Source organism: Betta splendens, chromosome 2 (genome assembly GCF_900634795.4).
Source record: "Betta splendens chromosome 2, fBetSpl5.4, whole genome shotgun sequence".
Classification (NCBI taxonomy): Eukaryota; Metazoa; Chordata; class Actinopteri; order Anabantiformes; family Osphronemidae; genus Betta; species Betta splendens.
In genome coordinates this window covers 21,997,684-22,010,796 of record NC_040882.2, presented here as the reverse complement: position 1 = coordinate 22,010,796, position 13,113 = coordinate 21,997,684, and the positions used below count along the sequence as shown (strand labels likewise).

Here is a 13,113-nt window from a genome sequence, read left to right as displayed (position 1 = left end):
CACACGCAACAACTCTCGCTTTCTGCACTGCAGAGCCCGACACAGATCTATCAAACATGGCCACCTTATATTCCGCGGAGCCCCCACCGCCGTATAAAAATTATTTTGGAGCAGCAGCAGGGCTGTGCGCGTGTGCGCGTGTGCACGTGTGCGCGCGTAAGTGTGAGTGCTGGGGAGGGATTGGGAGAGGGGGGTTGGGAAAATCTGCCGCAGCCATGCCCAGACTTACATCAGATTGTATTGCTTAAAAATTAACTACTTGTGGTGGGGATGGAAACAATTCACAACCTGCAAACTGCGCTCCCCCCTTCTGAAAACGCCTCATCGAAGAGCCGATTGCGCTCAGCGCGACTCCGACACGGAGGTTTGAGACAAACACGGGCGCTTCGTGAGCTCGTGCTGCACCGGCAGCCGCCGAGGCGACGGGCTGTGTCAACGGGATGGCAGTAAGGCCATGGGAGTCCCTAGACCCCCGCCAGCCCCTCGGTGGCTGCTCAGGGCACCTCGGTTCTCACAAAGGGAATTTTGATTCGCCGTTCACATTCAAACCTGCCGAGGAATTGGGGGTCAGACGGGAGAAAGTGAGAAACGCAGCGTGTAGGAAAAGAAATGAACAGATGCGTGTTGAAACATCCGTGACCTCATGAGTTAATGGGATTTATAATGAAATAAAGATTTATGATTAAATATGTGGCTTTTATCTTATTTGTATGTGGCGTTAGTTTTATAGCATTTGGCTGATTTATAAAATCCATATAATATATATTATGTTAATACATATATAAGATATATTCATTATATTCAACTTGTTTTGGTCAGAGGTGACAACAAACTGTAAATATTCACTTTTAACACAGTTGGACGATAAAGAGTTAAAAGATCTCAGTTGGGATAATAGTTTAGAGCCCTAAATAAAAGGATTTACTGATGACACTCAGGGGTCAACACACACACACATTTTTCATTGAACGATATAAATAATTTATTCACATGACATTGCTGATACATTGCTATGTGTCAAACTCAAACCATTGTTGGGGTAAAGACGCTGATGAGCCTATTGTTTTGCTCATAACAGTGTGTTACTTACAAAATGAAAACAGTGCATGTGTAAATCTCAACTTTCAATGGCACAGTGGACATGGATGATAACTACCAATGACTGGACTGATGAGGTCAGTAATGAGTTGTATCCTGAGCCCACGTCCAACACCCGAGCACCCCAGTTTTGTGTAGTAAAGCCTTGTGTGTGTGTGTTTTTTTATTTGCCCTCCCTGCACTACCTGTGTAAAATATGTGACTCCATCAGCTGGTGTCATGTAAACATTTCCATTACGCCTCATCTGCTGCGCTCTCTCTCTCTCTCTCTTTCGTCGGCTGCAACAGGTGTCTGAGCCGCTCCAGCGCGGCGTCCCCGAGCCCACAGACGAGAGGAGAGGAATCTGTTAGTGGCTCATCCAATGGCCACATCTGCCAAGAGCGTGACGGTGCAATGCAAGACACCGAGGGGGAGGAGGTGTATGTGTGTGTGTGTGTGTGTGTGTGTGTGTAGGCCTCTGCACAGTGAGGCGTCTTCTGCTGCCAGACTGGTGTGTATTATACACGTCCTCACCCCCAGCATCTTATTTGCAGACGTTCACTTATCTCACTATGTTCCTAAACTAGCCAGGGCACTCGTACGCCGCGGGCCCTGACACACTGTACTACCGTGCTATGACAGTCCCTCTCTCCTTCCCCTCCAACACCCACTGTGTCCCTTTGGCAGAGAGACATGCAGAGGATGAGAGGAAGAAAAAAGTCACCTCCCCTGGGTGCTGCGCTCCAGCTAACCCACATTTTATGCAGCGTGACACACACAGAGAAAGACACGGGCTCCCGTGCTCCAGTCAGAGCTGAGCTGTCTGAACCGAGGCGACCCAGCGCGCTGACGGCGCTAAGCAACAGTCACGCAGCGAGAGCTGTGGAGAGACAAGTTAGCGCTGCATCTCCCAGCAAAGTGGAACTTCCTCTTTATGCGCTCAGTCTGGCATGACTCAGGTAATAGATTTTAATGATCGGTTCTGCTCCTCCAGACATTTGTCCCACAGATCTGCATAAAACCTTTAGTTTAGTCCGGAATCCCTTCCTATAAATGGGATAAATCTAATCTACTTCATCTAGATAAAGACAAATCAGTGAAAGTGATTTTAACAGTTGAACGTTGCCTTCATTATAAAATCATACGTTTTCTGTACATTTATTTTAACCTGTTTTAAAGAGTTTTGCTCCATAACTGCTGTTTAGGTAAGTATCACCTATTGCCTGAAAAGGGAGGTTTCTGGATGAAAATAACAGTAAAAAACCAAATCTGTTTGTTTATATTTAATTTACAATTCTATCACCTAGCTTGTTGTGATACATTAGTAATATATCACAGTTGGGACAGTTATGAAAACCAGCAAACAAGTACATCACATCCAGAACCTTTTCACTGCATCATTAGGTAAAATCTCAGCCTTCAGAATGACTGTGTCAACTATATGAACTAAGATAATATGAACCGAGTTCTGCTGACATGCAGGAGCCATTGAGGCCTATGTGGCAAACACTGGTAAACATTTCAATGTTATGTTTTAGCATTAACGTGAAACCTTTAACTATTAGAAGCCTGGTAATGGTTAAAGCGGGACAGAGTGACTCGTGGTAAAAGCCACTTGTCGTCGCTGTTCAGCAAACGTTACAGTTTTGCAAAACCTGTGAAATCTATTAATAATATCGGTTAACACTAGCTTAAAAGGTTTTGCTTACGGGAATGAGACTAATGCGTTTTAAGAGACACTTTGCTGAAACATAATGATAATAATGACTTTGGTAATAAACTCTTATTCATTCCTGCTCTTTGGCGTATATTCTTATAAAAGTAAGACGCTACAAAGATAACAGTTCACCTCATTTTCATTTTCTACACATTGTCGTTCTCTCGCTTGTGAGTTTCCGGTTTGGTTGGTCCGTCAGATAAATCCTTCCGTGGGCAAACGCCGGGGAAGAACACCCAGTCGGTATGGCAACAATGATTGAGGAAAATGGCCCATCGACTCATGTAAGTAATGCTATTAAACGTATCAGTATTTTACAGATCCGTAGACGCGCTTTGCCATATCATACCTGATCACACTGTATACGTGTTTACATATTCCATCATCAGCTGAGCGTTAGCCCGTGGCTAATTCATTAAGCTAGCTGTCGTCTGTAACACTACGTAAAATGTAATGTTGACTCATATTTGCCTGTTTTCACACATAAATTCAGCGTAGATTGGTTAATAAACAGTAAACATTGTAACGAACGAGTTTATAGGTTAAATATTTGTAATGGGTGAATGCAAAGCCCCAGACCTACAGTAAATGTGATTTGAAACCATAACTAGCGCGTGTGGAACTATATACAGCGAATTTGTAGGACAATGTATTTCAGAACTAGCTACAATATGGACCTGTGTCCAACCCAATACATGAGAGGATAGGCACTCGTGGTTAAAGCTGCCTATAGAAATAAATACCTAAAGTAGTGTGTATTGATCAGTTCATTTCTGAAGGATAACTAGAAAAAAGGAAATGTGTTGATCAGCTCATCAGCTACCTGCTTTAGTCTGTCATGGCTTCGTCTGTGTGCACACGCAGGAGCAGCCCGATGTGTCGTCATCGTCCCAGGCCAGGCAGAAACTAGAGGGGCTGCTGAACAAGAACATGAGGATCCGCATGACAGACGGCCGGACGCTGGTGGGGCTCTTCCTCTGCACAGACAGGGACTGCAACGTCATCCTCGGCTCAGCTCAGGAGTTCCTTAAATCCACAGGTAGGAGTAAACATGACTGGGTAATAATATGCGTTTTACAGGCTCAAGTGACAATTCTAAATTCATTTGTCACTGTAAAACCTAAACATGTAACAACTGAATATATTGATCTCGATTTATGATCCAAGATTCAAATTATAGGAAACACAACAATGTATAGTATCACCTCAGCTGCTGTCTCTTTGTTTACATTGACATTCCTCAGCCGCTTTTCTTACCTCCTCCATCCTCTTTCCTAGAAGGAGACCTTTGGTGTTCATGATCGAGCATAATGGATTAGTTTAATATACAAACCCATTGTAACAAATGTTTATGCAGTGACATTTCTGAGCAGAGAAATAACAGGTTATTGCTTAGAGCGTGGGTTCGATTCCCGGGGCGGACCGGGTGCCTTTCTGTGTGGCACCCGGTCTGTGTGGAGTTTGCATGTTCTCCCCGTGTTCACGTTCAATGTTCATTGGTCCATTAGATTCATTGATCACTCTAAATTGCCTGAAGGTGTGACTTTGTGCGTGAATGGTTGTCTGTGTGTGTGTGTGTTGCCCTGCGATGGACTGGCGACCTGTCCAGGGTGTGCCCCGCCTCTCGCCCATAGAGCATCAAGAGCTGTTCTATTTCGAGGACTGCTCTCATGTTACTGCCCTGTCATCTGGTCTTGTTTTATAAAATCTCATAACATTTTAAAACTCACAAACTGTTAGAGACTAGTCCTGAATATTGGCTTGATTAGGTCTTCTTTTTGTTTTCCAGACACATTCTCCCAGGGTGAACCCAGAGTTCTGGGCCTGGCCATGATCCCCGGCCACCATGTGGTTTCTATTGAGGTGGAGGCAGACAGTTTGGATGATGCACAGGGGTTCGGAGCAGACCACTGACAGAGCTCTGCCTGTTTGACCAAGGCTCACAATGATGATGACTGGCTCTCATGCAGCCAGCTGTAAAGGCAGCAGGACCCAGAGAAGAACATGATCAGACAGGTTGACTGGAGGACTTTATCAGTAACGCCTGGACCTCCCACTGTGCTTGTGTCTGCAGTGACAGCTGTATAATACAGCATGTGTTGGACAGCTTGGGCCAACAGGCAGCTTGTGTAGCTGCATGCGTGTGGAAAAAATAATGTTTCAGTGCTGTGTACAGTTAATATGTTGTAAAAATAAAAAAAAACTATTTGATGTAGTGTGTTTTTATCCTGCTGCTATGTTATTGTGCTTTATAGAACAAAAAGGCAGAAAATGGACTGTTTAAATATTTAATACACTTGAGCATGTCAGCTTCAGTTTGGCAACACAAAAGTATATGCCTCTAACAGAAAAGAAACCCACAAAGCAAATGGTCTGACTCATTCAACTTAAATATAAAGAACCCGTCACATTTGGTTCACACAGTGGAGCCTTAGACAGGAGTGAAAGCAAACACCGCCACTGTTTCCTTAAGCCGCCATCGAGAAAATAACTTAAATTTGTACTAAAAAAAATGTTAGTTTAAAGTCATAATAGTGGAGCCTCATTTACAAACTGGACTCTTATGAGTCACCTATTGGTTAAATTGGCATTTGTCTTTGTGACTCATTGAACAGTTTATGAATTATATATTTTCCAACTTAGTCTAACATTCAGCACATGCAGCTCTTATGAATGAGGCTCTCAGATGGTTATTGAAGACTTTTTAAAAAGCCTGCAGTAACATTTCAGGAGTGGTTTTTCAAACAGAGGGTAAAAGTGCAAGTTTCCAAACGCGTGCTTTGAAAAGGAGTGAAAGGAGAAACACTTCTGGTCCTGATCAGCTGTCAGCTATGGTTTACGTTATTAAATACAAAAGTCTTGGGTCTGTGGTGGAGAGATGCTTTGGCAGGGCCATACATTTAGAGTGGGCTCAGTGAGGTGTCATTCCTGTAAAGAACACTTTGAGCGCAAAACTAACAGACTGACAGTCTTTCTGTGTAATGTCTGAGCAGGAGCTACTGCATGTAGAAAATGGAGTCCCTCTGTACAGAGTTAAAGAAAAACGCATGGCACAAAAAGATGAGTACTAAGAACAGATCCCAGAAAAGTCAAAGTCCCGTAACGACTGATTTCAACCATAAACCCTCTACTCTTAAGAGCTGGAATATAGAGGCTTCACGTCCTCCAGCCAAAGTCAGTGCAGTATTGGCTGCTGCCAGGTCCAGGTAAGTCCAGATTGTTCTCACTCTACGCCGCTGTCCAGGCAAAGTATTAAAAATGTAAAGATCAAGTAACCCACAGAACTGTGTCCAGGCTGACACAAGATCCGAACAAGACTCTTCCATCAATCCATGCGAAAACGTCCGTGTCTCCCTCCGTGTTTGTCAGAGTCGCCCTCTAGTTGTACTGGAACTTGAAGTGGAAGCTGCCGCCAGAATCGAAGGGGTTGAAGTGGAAAGGCCAGCCCTGCTGCCCCCCACCCCCGCCCTGCTGGTTCTCTGGGTCCAGGGGATCCTCGCCTGCGTCGAACTTCTGCCTCATTTCTGGCAAGACAATAAAAAGCATGTAGAAAGAAAGCCTTTATTGGTCATCATCACATCTTATTTCAATGCAACCACTAAATTGGTCTTCTGCATTAACCCATCCACTGGAGGAGCAGTGGGCTGCCATGCAAGGCGCCCGGGAAGCTAGTGAGAAGTGTCTTACTCAAGGACACGCCTGGAGGGAAACATATAATACTGTAAGATCGCTGCTTGACGGCACGCACATACCTCCATAGGCCAAACAAGTAGATCTAAAATAACCGAACTGAAATGTACAGTAGTGGCTCTATAAAGCTTCCACGTCAGCCGCTCACCTGGGTCGGTCAGGACCTCTTTAGCCGACGCGATATCTATAAACTTCTTTTCCGCTTCTTTCTTCTCCGCCTCGGACTGGAAGTTGTCGGGATGCCACTGCTGTGCCAGCTTCCTGTACGCCTTGATGATCTCCTGCTTGTTGGCACTCCTGAGATAAACAGATCTTTTAGATCAGATGCCGTGATCTACAGCGGAGAGATTTACAGCTCACCCTGTAATGAAACGGTCTGAACTCGTTACCTGCTGACGCCCAGGATCTTATAATAATCCCTCTTACGAGAGATTTTCAGCAGCTTCTGGGCCCGTTCCAGTCCTTCTCTGATGTCGTGGCTGTCGCCATCGAACTCTCTCGCTTCCTGGTAGTCTGCCACAGCTGAAAAGAGAGCGGTATCATGAATGAAGGATCCCTTTAATTGCTTTGCAAAAAGTATTGTTGTCAACTTAAATGGCCAAGCACCTGCTATCAATGACTTTTTTGTTTGTGCTGTTACACTTGTTTCGATTTTATTTTCATTTATTATTTTTCCTCATTTTTTTCATCATTTATTATTATTATTATTATTATTATTATTATTATCATTATGGTTATTGTTGAAGCCTTTCTATCTTTGGTTTGCTGCAGTGTGTTATAACAGACAACACAGACTCCTCCTACCTTTCTCATAGTCCTGGTTGAGGATGTGCGCCTCCGCTCGGTCTCGGAGGATGTTGGCGTTTCGAGGGTCTCTCTGATGAGCCTCTGAGCACACGTCTATCGCCTCCTGAGCAGACCTTACCTAAAAATGGCAACAAGCACAAGATGCTTTAAGTACACAAACAGGCAAAGATCTAAATCTACCTTTAAAGTTAGTTTTTCCTTTTTTCCTTTGAAGTACATTTGAAAAAAAAAAGTAGCTCTGACTATTTAATGTCAAGAACTTCAAATTTCTCACCTTGACGAGGCAGAAACAGATCCTCTCTTTGGCCAGGTTTGTGTAGAACAGGACATTCGGCTCAGTCTTCATTACTGATTCATACTTTTCAATTGCTTCCTGATACCTAAACATATGGAGCAGTGGTAATAGTGAATGTTAGCTTCTGTTTTTCATACTTCTCTTTTATTAGTGCTGAGAAGTTATTCAAAGAACAAGGCTCAGAGACAACAGTAGGTCATGAATAAGATTTAAATGTGGGACAAGTAGCTGTATTAAAACCACCAGAGCTTTTTAATGAAGCTACACAAGTAGCACAGATTCAACCCGTGGATAACACACACAGACTGAATCAGTCCCATTCTTGCAGAAATACTGACCTCTCTGACTGAATGAGTTCCTCTGCAGAGTCCAGCTGCTTGCTGAGCTTTTTCACCTGCTTGTAGTGGCTGAAACACTCCTTGTCATCCTGGTCGAGCTTGAGACACTCCCTAATGTGACTGCACAGAAACACATGGGTGAGTTGAAATATAAAAATCAACATCTGCGGCGTGTCTAGCGTTTGGCTTTCTGAGTGGAGGAGCTCACTTGAGCGACTCGTGGTGTTCTCCCAGGCTGTAGTGCAGCGTGCTGAGCTTCAGGAAGGTGGCGCGGTTGTCGTTGCGCAGCCTCGTGGCAGGTGTCAGATCCTGGATGGCTTTCTGCGGATCTCCCATTCGGATGTAGCATTCCGCACGAAGCTCCCGCGACTCGGGATCCCACGGAGAGATCTGCATGGCGTTTACACATACCAGACAATGACACACTTGTTGATTGTGATTGTGATCCTGCTGTGCTCCAGTAGCAGACTCGCACCTCTATAACTCGCTCCAGCACATTGATGGTAGTGCTGTAGTCCCCTTGGTGGTAGGAAGCTTGGGCCTCCTCCTGCAGCTCCTCCAGCTCGTTTGCTTTCGTGAGCTGGTTGCTGGCTTCTTCATGGTCCGGAGAGCGCTGCAGCTACAAGACAGATAGGCAACTCGTTTAGTGTTTGACACTAAAGGATGGAATCAGTGAAGTAAATTATAAAACCTACCACTGCTTCAAAGTCCTCCCTTGCCTCCTGAGTTTTGCCCTGCTTCAAAAGAATATTCCCTCTCTGCAACCGTGCCTGAAAAAGCAGAGAAATTAGGATTAATACAGGAAGAGAGGAAGGACGACAAAATATGGAATGTTAAACAATTTATATGGAGGCAGACAATTTTGTGGTGATCAGTCAATCGGGTACGGTGAACCTACAGCAAGGAAGTCAGGCTTGAGCTGGATCGCTCTGGTCAGATCTGGCAGAGCCGATTTGGACTTTCCCATAGCGAGGAAGACCGCAGCCCGCTTGTAGTACGTCAGGTAGTTCTTAGAATCTCCCTCTGGAAGACATAAAACACAACACTTCTAATCAGTCAAAACATAGAACCAGTGAGAATTTGCACAAAGAGCAGCTGGAGAAAGCGGACCAAACATGTCTGCCAGTGTGTGTGCGTGTGTGTGTGTGTGCGTGTGTGTGCGTGTGTGTGTGTGTGTGCGTGTGTGTGTAACCTTACCCACAGCAGAGTGGTAGTGCGACAGGGCTTCGGCCAGCTGACCAGCCGCCAGAAGTTTGCGGCCCATCTCCAAGTGGTGCTCGATCTCGACATGAGTTGCCCCTAAGACACCTGTAACATAAAACTGGGCTTGAGCCTGGCTGGAAACACGTCACTGTTCAACTACGAGAGCAGACCTACACGGCCTGTTTAAACCTTTCAACAGAGATTTCACTTAAAACATACGTTCTAAATTCTAAAAGTCTAATCACATATACTGAACAGTTACTGTACTGTATCTAGAATGTGCACAATATCCAGCTACAAAGTTACCATAAACTGACTGGTCACTTTATTAGGTGCAGCTTTGCGTCCATCTCAGTCAAATACAGCCCCTCTCAGTCTTGTATTGCATAAACAGACGCACACGGGAGACACTTATAGGCAGAAACAGGTGCCTCGGCACCGTGAGCTGCTTTGGGCCATTTCTCTACTGCTGAGAACGAGCTGGCGTCAGCATTCGCAGCTCTTTTCCGGGTGAAGCCGTGTCTTACCGTCCAGCTGGATGTCCAGGATGACACACAGCAGAGACAGGGAGCACAGGAGCCCGTTCAGTCCCGTCCGCCGACACGACTCCATTGGCGCCGTTCTTCACCCTCTGACACCGGCTCCCACGAACGCGACGACTCTGAGTTCACTGCGATCGAGAGGACGGGAGTGTTTCATTGAAACTGTGATGCTCTTTATTAAATCCCCATCGTTTCCCCCTGTGACAGACAGAGGAAGCAGCTATGACTGTGTATTTACGGTCCCGGTGTCACAATCGTCCGTATGGAAATGTAAGTCGGCACTGAAAGGTTCCACCTAAAAAATAAACGATTCCGCGCATCGATCGATCGCTTGAATAAAAGCTGAAGCAGCGTTTAATTACATGGCAATGGCGATGCTGGGCATCTGAAAAGCTGCACCCGTTGTAAAGGAACTCTTTCTGCCTCTAGTTTCGTCGCCCCCTCCCTTTCTGGCCTACATTTCCGTGGTTGGTCCACATCGCGCATATCCGTGTTGGGCTGAAAACGTGGGCTGCTCTCATTGGAGAGACTATTTTAACTGTGATGGCACTCCCATAATATCTGCACGTCTACTGTAGCTCAGCGTCGCCTCAGGACACACAATTACTCACAGTGACAACACATTACAGGGTGTTTACTGTAAATAAGGCCAGATAAAGTACAACAGGCCGCACCTGATTACTCTGCAGAGGAAACTGCAATATATACTAACAACAGAGCGCATAAAATATATAAATATGTCTATATCTATGTAGTAGTGTATAAGGAAACAATGAATTGTTTGATTAGGGAGTGTTCAGTTAAAGTGACCCACAGGGTTATTCCTGTACAATGATACCATCATTTCATATTGAATTGCATCAAAAGCGTGTGGGGATGATTCTAATCAGGTTCTATATATTACACATTACAGGATGTATAAGAAAAAGTTTAAAAATGTTATAACAACAATTTGTAGCCACTTGTAGACACTTTTAATTTTTTTAAATCTTCACATTAGTGGTTTAAGTTTTTTTTTGAAAATAAGATTGAAGAATACATACTTACTATTTACATTTTTTGAATTATAAAATAGTCTATATGTATTATTTTCAATGTGTTCTCAAAGATTTTTACTCTACCTGACATATTTCATCTCATACGAATTTAGATGCATGTAACGTAAAACATTTTATTAATTTTTTAATTAATTCATTATAACAAACTTTATTGTGTGCAATTGTAAAAAAACTATACATACAATGACAAGGTGTTCTCCACCACCTAACACAGGTATTATCTACAAAACTGTACAAAGCAATACACACAAATATTTGGAATATACAGATTATGACACTGTTGACATTCTCCTAATAAATGTCCCAAATTGTTTTCAGATCAATAAGGAACAATTTGCATGGACATCGGTTTTAGCCTTGTACTGAACATTTACAGTTTTAATGCTGACATTTTACAACATCTTTCGTTTTAAAGAGGTTCCCCCAACTCTATGCATCACATCAGTTTGTTTTCACTATTATCGACAAGGTTCTGTTTTCGAATGATGCTCAAACGTAGGCGTTTCGACTGTAGGTGCTAGCGGCCATGCTTCTGGTGGGTGCGGGTCCAGAATGTACAGTTCCTCTGGTCTGATAAGGCAGCGGGCTGTAAAACAACGTGAGGTTACGTTAAGTCTAATTTAGTTAAAGTCTGTGTTGACCTTCTGTCACAGCTGGTGCAGACGAGATGTCTCTGCTTCATCCTGCCGCTAGAGGGCGCCACATTCATCTAAAACCCTACACATACAGTCTACAGACATGTATTGATTCAATATTCTAACACTTTCTATGCCTTTTACTTTGTAATTTTATGAGTAAGTCAAAGAAATGCTGAAATACAAATAAGTTTACTTACTTACTTTAGTAAATGTACTTGATTTCTATTCATGAAAAGAGAAAACCTTATCAAACAGGTCACATGACCCGAGATAGGGAATTATCTTATCTTTTACTGTCTGGCTATAACAATTGATAGGACTCAAAAATTTTAATGTCATCTTACCAGAGCTGTTGTTGTGCAGGCTACACCTACACAATATCCATATTGTGTAAAACAGACTCCTAATAAACGTGCGATATGTGACGAGACGGAACTCACTATTTTTCCTGAGTGTTGAACTTGCAGGAGCACATGAGGCAGGCGCCGCCAGCGATGGCGAGCACGGCGGAGCACCAGCCGATGTACAGGCCTTCCCCGATCTCGTACCTGCACACACGGACGGCAAAGAGCCCATGAGCCGAACGCCAGGTGAGCGGCCTGCGTAGCTCCGTCCACCGGCGGCCTCTTACCTTGTCCCCATGAACAAGGGGTCAAAGAAGTTCTGAGTAATGTTAAAGGCGTACCAGGACACCGCGATCATTGTACACAAGCCTGTAGATAGAGAGGCAACAGAAACAGGACTGAGGCTGTTGGCGTCAACAACTGATTTACAGTTAATGTGCAATAAAACATGATCATTATTAATCAGCAATCACTTCCCTTGAACCCGTGCAGGCTAATGTATTAGGGATCATCAATATTTGTGACTTTGGACTCAAGCTCAATGATTTAGCCCCTCCTTAAATACACACTGTCTGCTGAGCTACCTTGGAGCACGAAGAGGACTCCTGCTGTGCCGGCGATCCTGCCCTTGAGCACGTAGTTGTCCCCTCCAGCCTTCGAGCACTGGATTCCTATCAGAGCAGCCACCAGGCCCAAGGTGCCCAACACGATCGACGTGATCATCAAGGCGCGGGACGCCTGAATGTAACCTGGAGACAAAGTGGAGACACATCGCATCACTTCTTATAATTATTAGTTTAATATTCAAGTCCTTTTACAATGTTAAAGGTTTAGGACCTCACTAATTAAAGAGGGGCCCATTAATAGAGACAGATGAAGACATTACCCTTTAACTTGCGTCCATTATCATTATTTTAATTTATGAAAAGACAAATGATGCATTTGGTAAATAATAATAACTCGTTCTCTCAACGTACCACTCAAGGCGAGCAGCGAGGGGAACTCTCTGCAGTTGTGAACGCCGGTCGAGTCGGTTGCACATGACATCCACAGGTTTTCATATATGGTGGAGGTGGTGATGACGTTCCCGTCGACGGTGGAGGTCCTCCAGTAACGGTTGGGCAGGGCGACCCCCACCATCACCCACCCAGTGAAGCCTAGAATCAAGGCCACTACTTCCACTATTGGATCCATGACCGCTCCTTAGTCCAGAAGTGAACGTCCAGGTGGTGAAGCTTGTTCGAAATGTCAGAGCATCTGATTTCGCTCTGGTAGAAAGTGGGTGAGCTGCAGTGGAATCTCATGTGTGGGATGTGTCCAGCTCAACAGATATAGATAATGATTTATATGTGTGGCCTGCTCTCTTCCTCTCCTCCCCCTTCATCGTTTTTTTTTTTTTTTTT

General features: G+C 44.3%; 3 protein-coding genes across 5 annotated transcripts; 1 reads left to right on the top strand and 2 right to left on the bottom strand.

The window, feature by feature from the left end:
* The first annotated feature begins 2,018 nt into the window (after positions 1 to 2,018).
* Positions 2,019 to 5,006, top strand: naa38 (N-alpha-acetyltransferase 38, NatC auxiliary subunit). Its single transcript, XM_029142119.3, has 4 exons — positions 2,019 to 2,037; positions 2,995 to 3,079; positions 3,660 to 3,834; positions 4,585 to 5,006. Exons 2-4 carry the CDS (start codon positions 3,041 to 3,043, stop codon positions 4,707 to 4,709), a joined length of 339 nt encoding a protein of 112 aa, XP_028997952.1. The 5' UTR covers positions 2,019 to 2,037; positions 2,995 to 3,040; the 3' UTR covers positions 4,710 to 5,006.
* Positions 5,007 to 5,069: 63 nt separating this feature from the next.
* On the bottom strand, positions 5,070 to 10,166 carry dnajc3b (DnaJ (Hsp40) homolog, subfamily C, member 3b). Of its 3 annotated transcripts, none has more exons than XM_029142108.3 (13): positions 10,033 to 10,166; positions 9,656 to 9,798; positions 9,123 to 9,233; positions 8,824 to 8,948; positions 8,621 to 8,695; positions 8,401 to 8,544; positions 8,134 to 8,315; positions 7,926 to 8,045; positions 7,567 to 7,672; positions 7,290 to 7,410; positions 6,875 to 7,007; positions 6,634 to 6,782; positions 5,070 to 6,319 (listed from the first exon to the last, which is right to left on the bottom strand). In XM_029142108.3, exons 2-13 carry the CDS (start codon positions 9,738 to 9,740, stop codon positions 6,174 to 6,176), a joined length of 1,497 nt encoding a protein of 498 aa, XP_028997941.1. In that variant the 5' UTR covers positions 9,741 to 9,798; positions 10,033 to 10,166; the 3' UTR covers positions 5,070 to 6,173. The 3 variants fall into 3 exon arrangements, with proteins under 3 accessions (XP_028997941.1, XP_055370690.1, XP_028997934.1); XM_055514715.1 differs by having other exon boundaries at positions 9,656 to 9,868; positions 10,033 to 10,115; XM_029142101.3 differs by having other exon boundaries at positions 9,656 to 10,118.
* A 615-nt stretch (positions 10,167 to 10,781) lies between these two features.
* On the bottom strand, positions 10,782 to 13,086 carry cldn15a (claudin 15a). Its single transcript, XM_029142313.2, has 5 exons — positions 12,688 to 13,086; positions 12,295 to 12,459; positions 11,998 to 12,079; positions 11,807 to 11,914; positions 10,782 to 11,314 (listed from the first exon to the last, which is right to left on the bottom strand). The coding sequence occupies exons 1-5, from the start codon at positions 12,902 to 12,904 to the stop codon at positions 11,218 to 11,220; spliced, it is 669 nt and encodes a 222-aa protein (XP_028998146.1). The 5' UTR covers positions 12,905 to 13,086; the 3' UTR covers positions 10,782 to 11,217.
* Positions 13,087 to 13,113: the final 27 nt, after the last annotated feature.

Coding starts and splice junctions, on each gene's coding strand:
- naa38 (XM_029142119.3), top strand. CDS start 3,041: ATGGCAACAATGATTGAGGAAAATGGCCCATCGACTCAT. Junction 3,080..3,659: donor AAAATGGCCCATCGACTCAT/GTAAGTAATGCT, acceptor GTGCACACGCAG/GAGCAGCCCGATGTGTCGTC. Junction 3,835..4,584: donor GGAGTTCCTTAAATCCACAG/GTAGGAGTAAAC, acceptor TTTGTTTTCCAG/ACACATTCTCCCAGGGTGAA.
- dnajc3b (XM_029142108.3), bottom strand. CDS start 9,740: ATGGAGTCGTGTCGGCGGACGGGACTGAACGGGCTCCTGTGCTCCCTG. Junction 8,046..8,133: donor GAACACCACGAGTCGCTCAA/GTGAGCTCCTCC, acceptor GTTTCTGTGCAG/TCACATTAGGGAGTGTCTCA. Junction 7,411..7,566: donor TCTGTTTCTGCCTCGTCAAG/GTGAGAAATTTG, acceptor TGCCATTTTTAG/GTAAGGTCTGCTCAGGAGGC.
- cldn15a (XM_029142313.2), bottom strand. CDS start 12,904: ATGGATCCAATAGTGGAAGTAGTGGCCTTGATTCTAGGCTTCACTGGG. Junction 12,460..12,687: donor CTCGCTGCTCGCCTTGAGTG/GTACGTTGAGAG, acceptor CTTTGTCTCCAG/GTTACATTCAGGCGTCCCGC. Junction 11,315..11,806: donor TTCAACACTCAGGAAAAATA/GTGAGTTCCGTC, acceptor GTTGTTTTACAG/CCCGCTGCCTTATCAGACCA.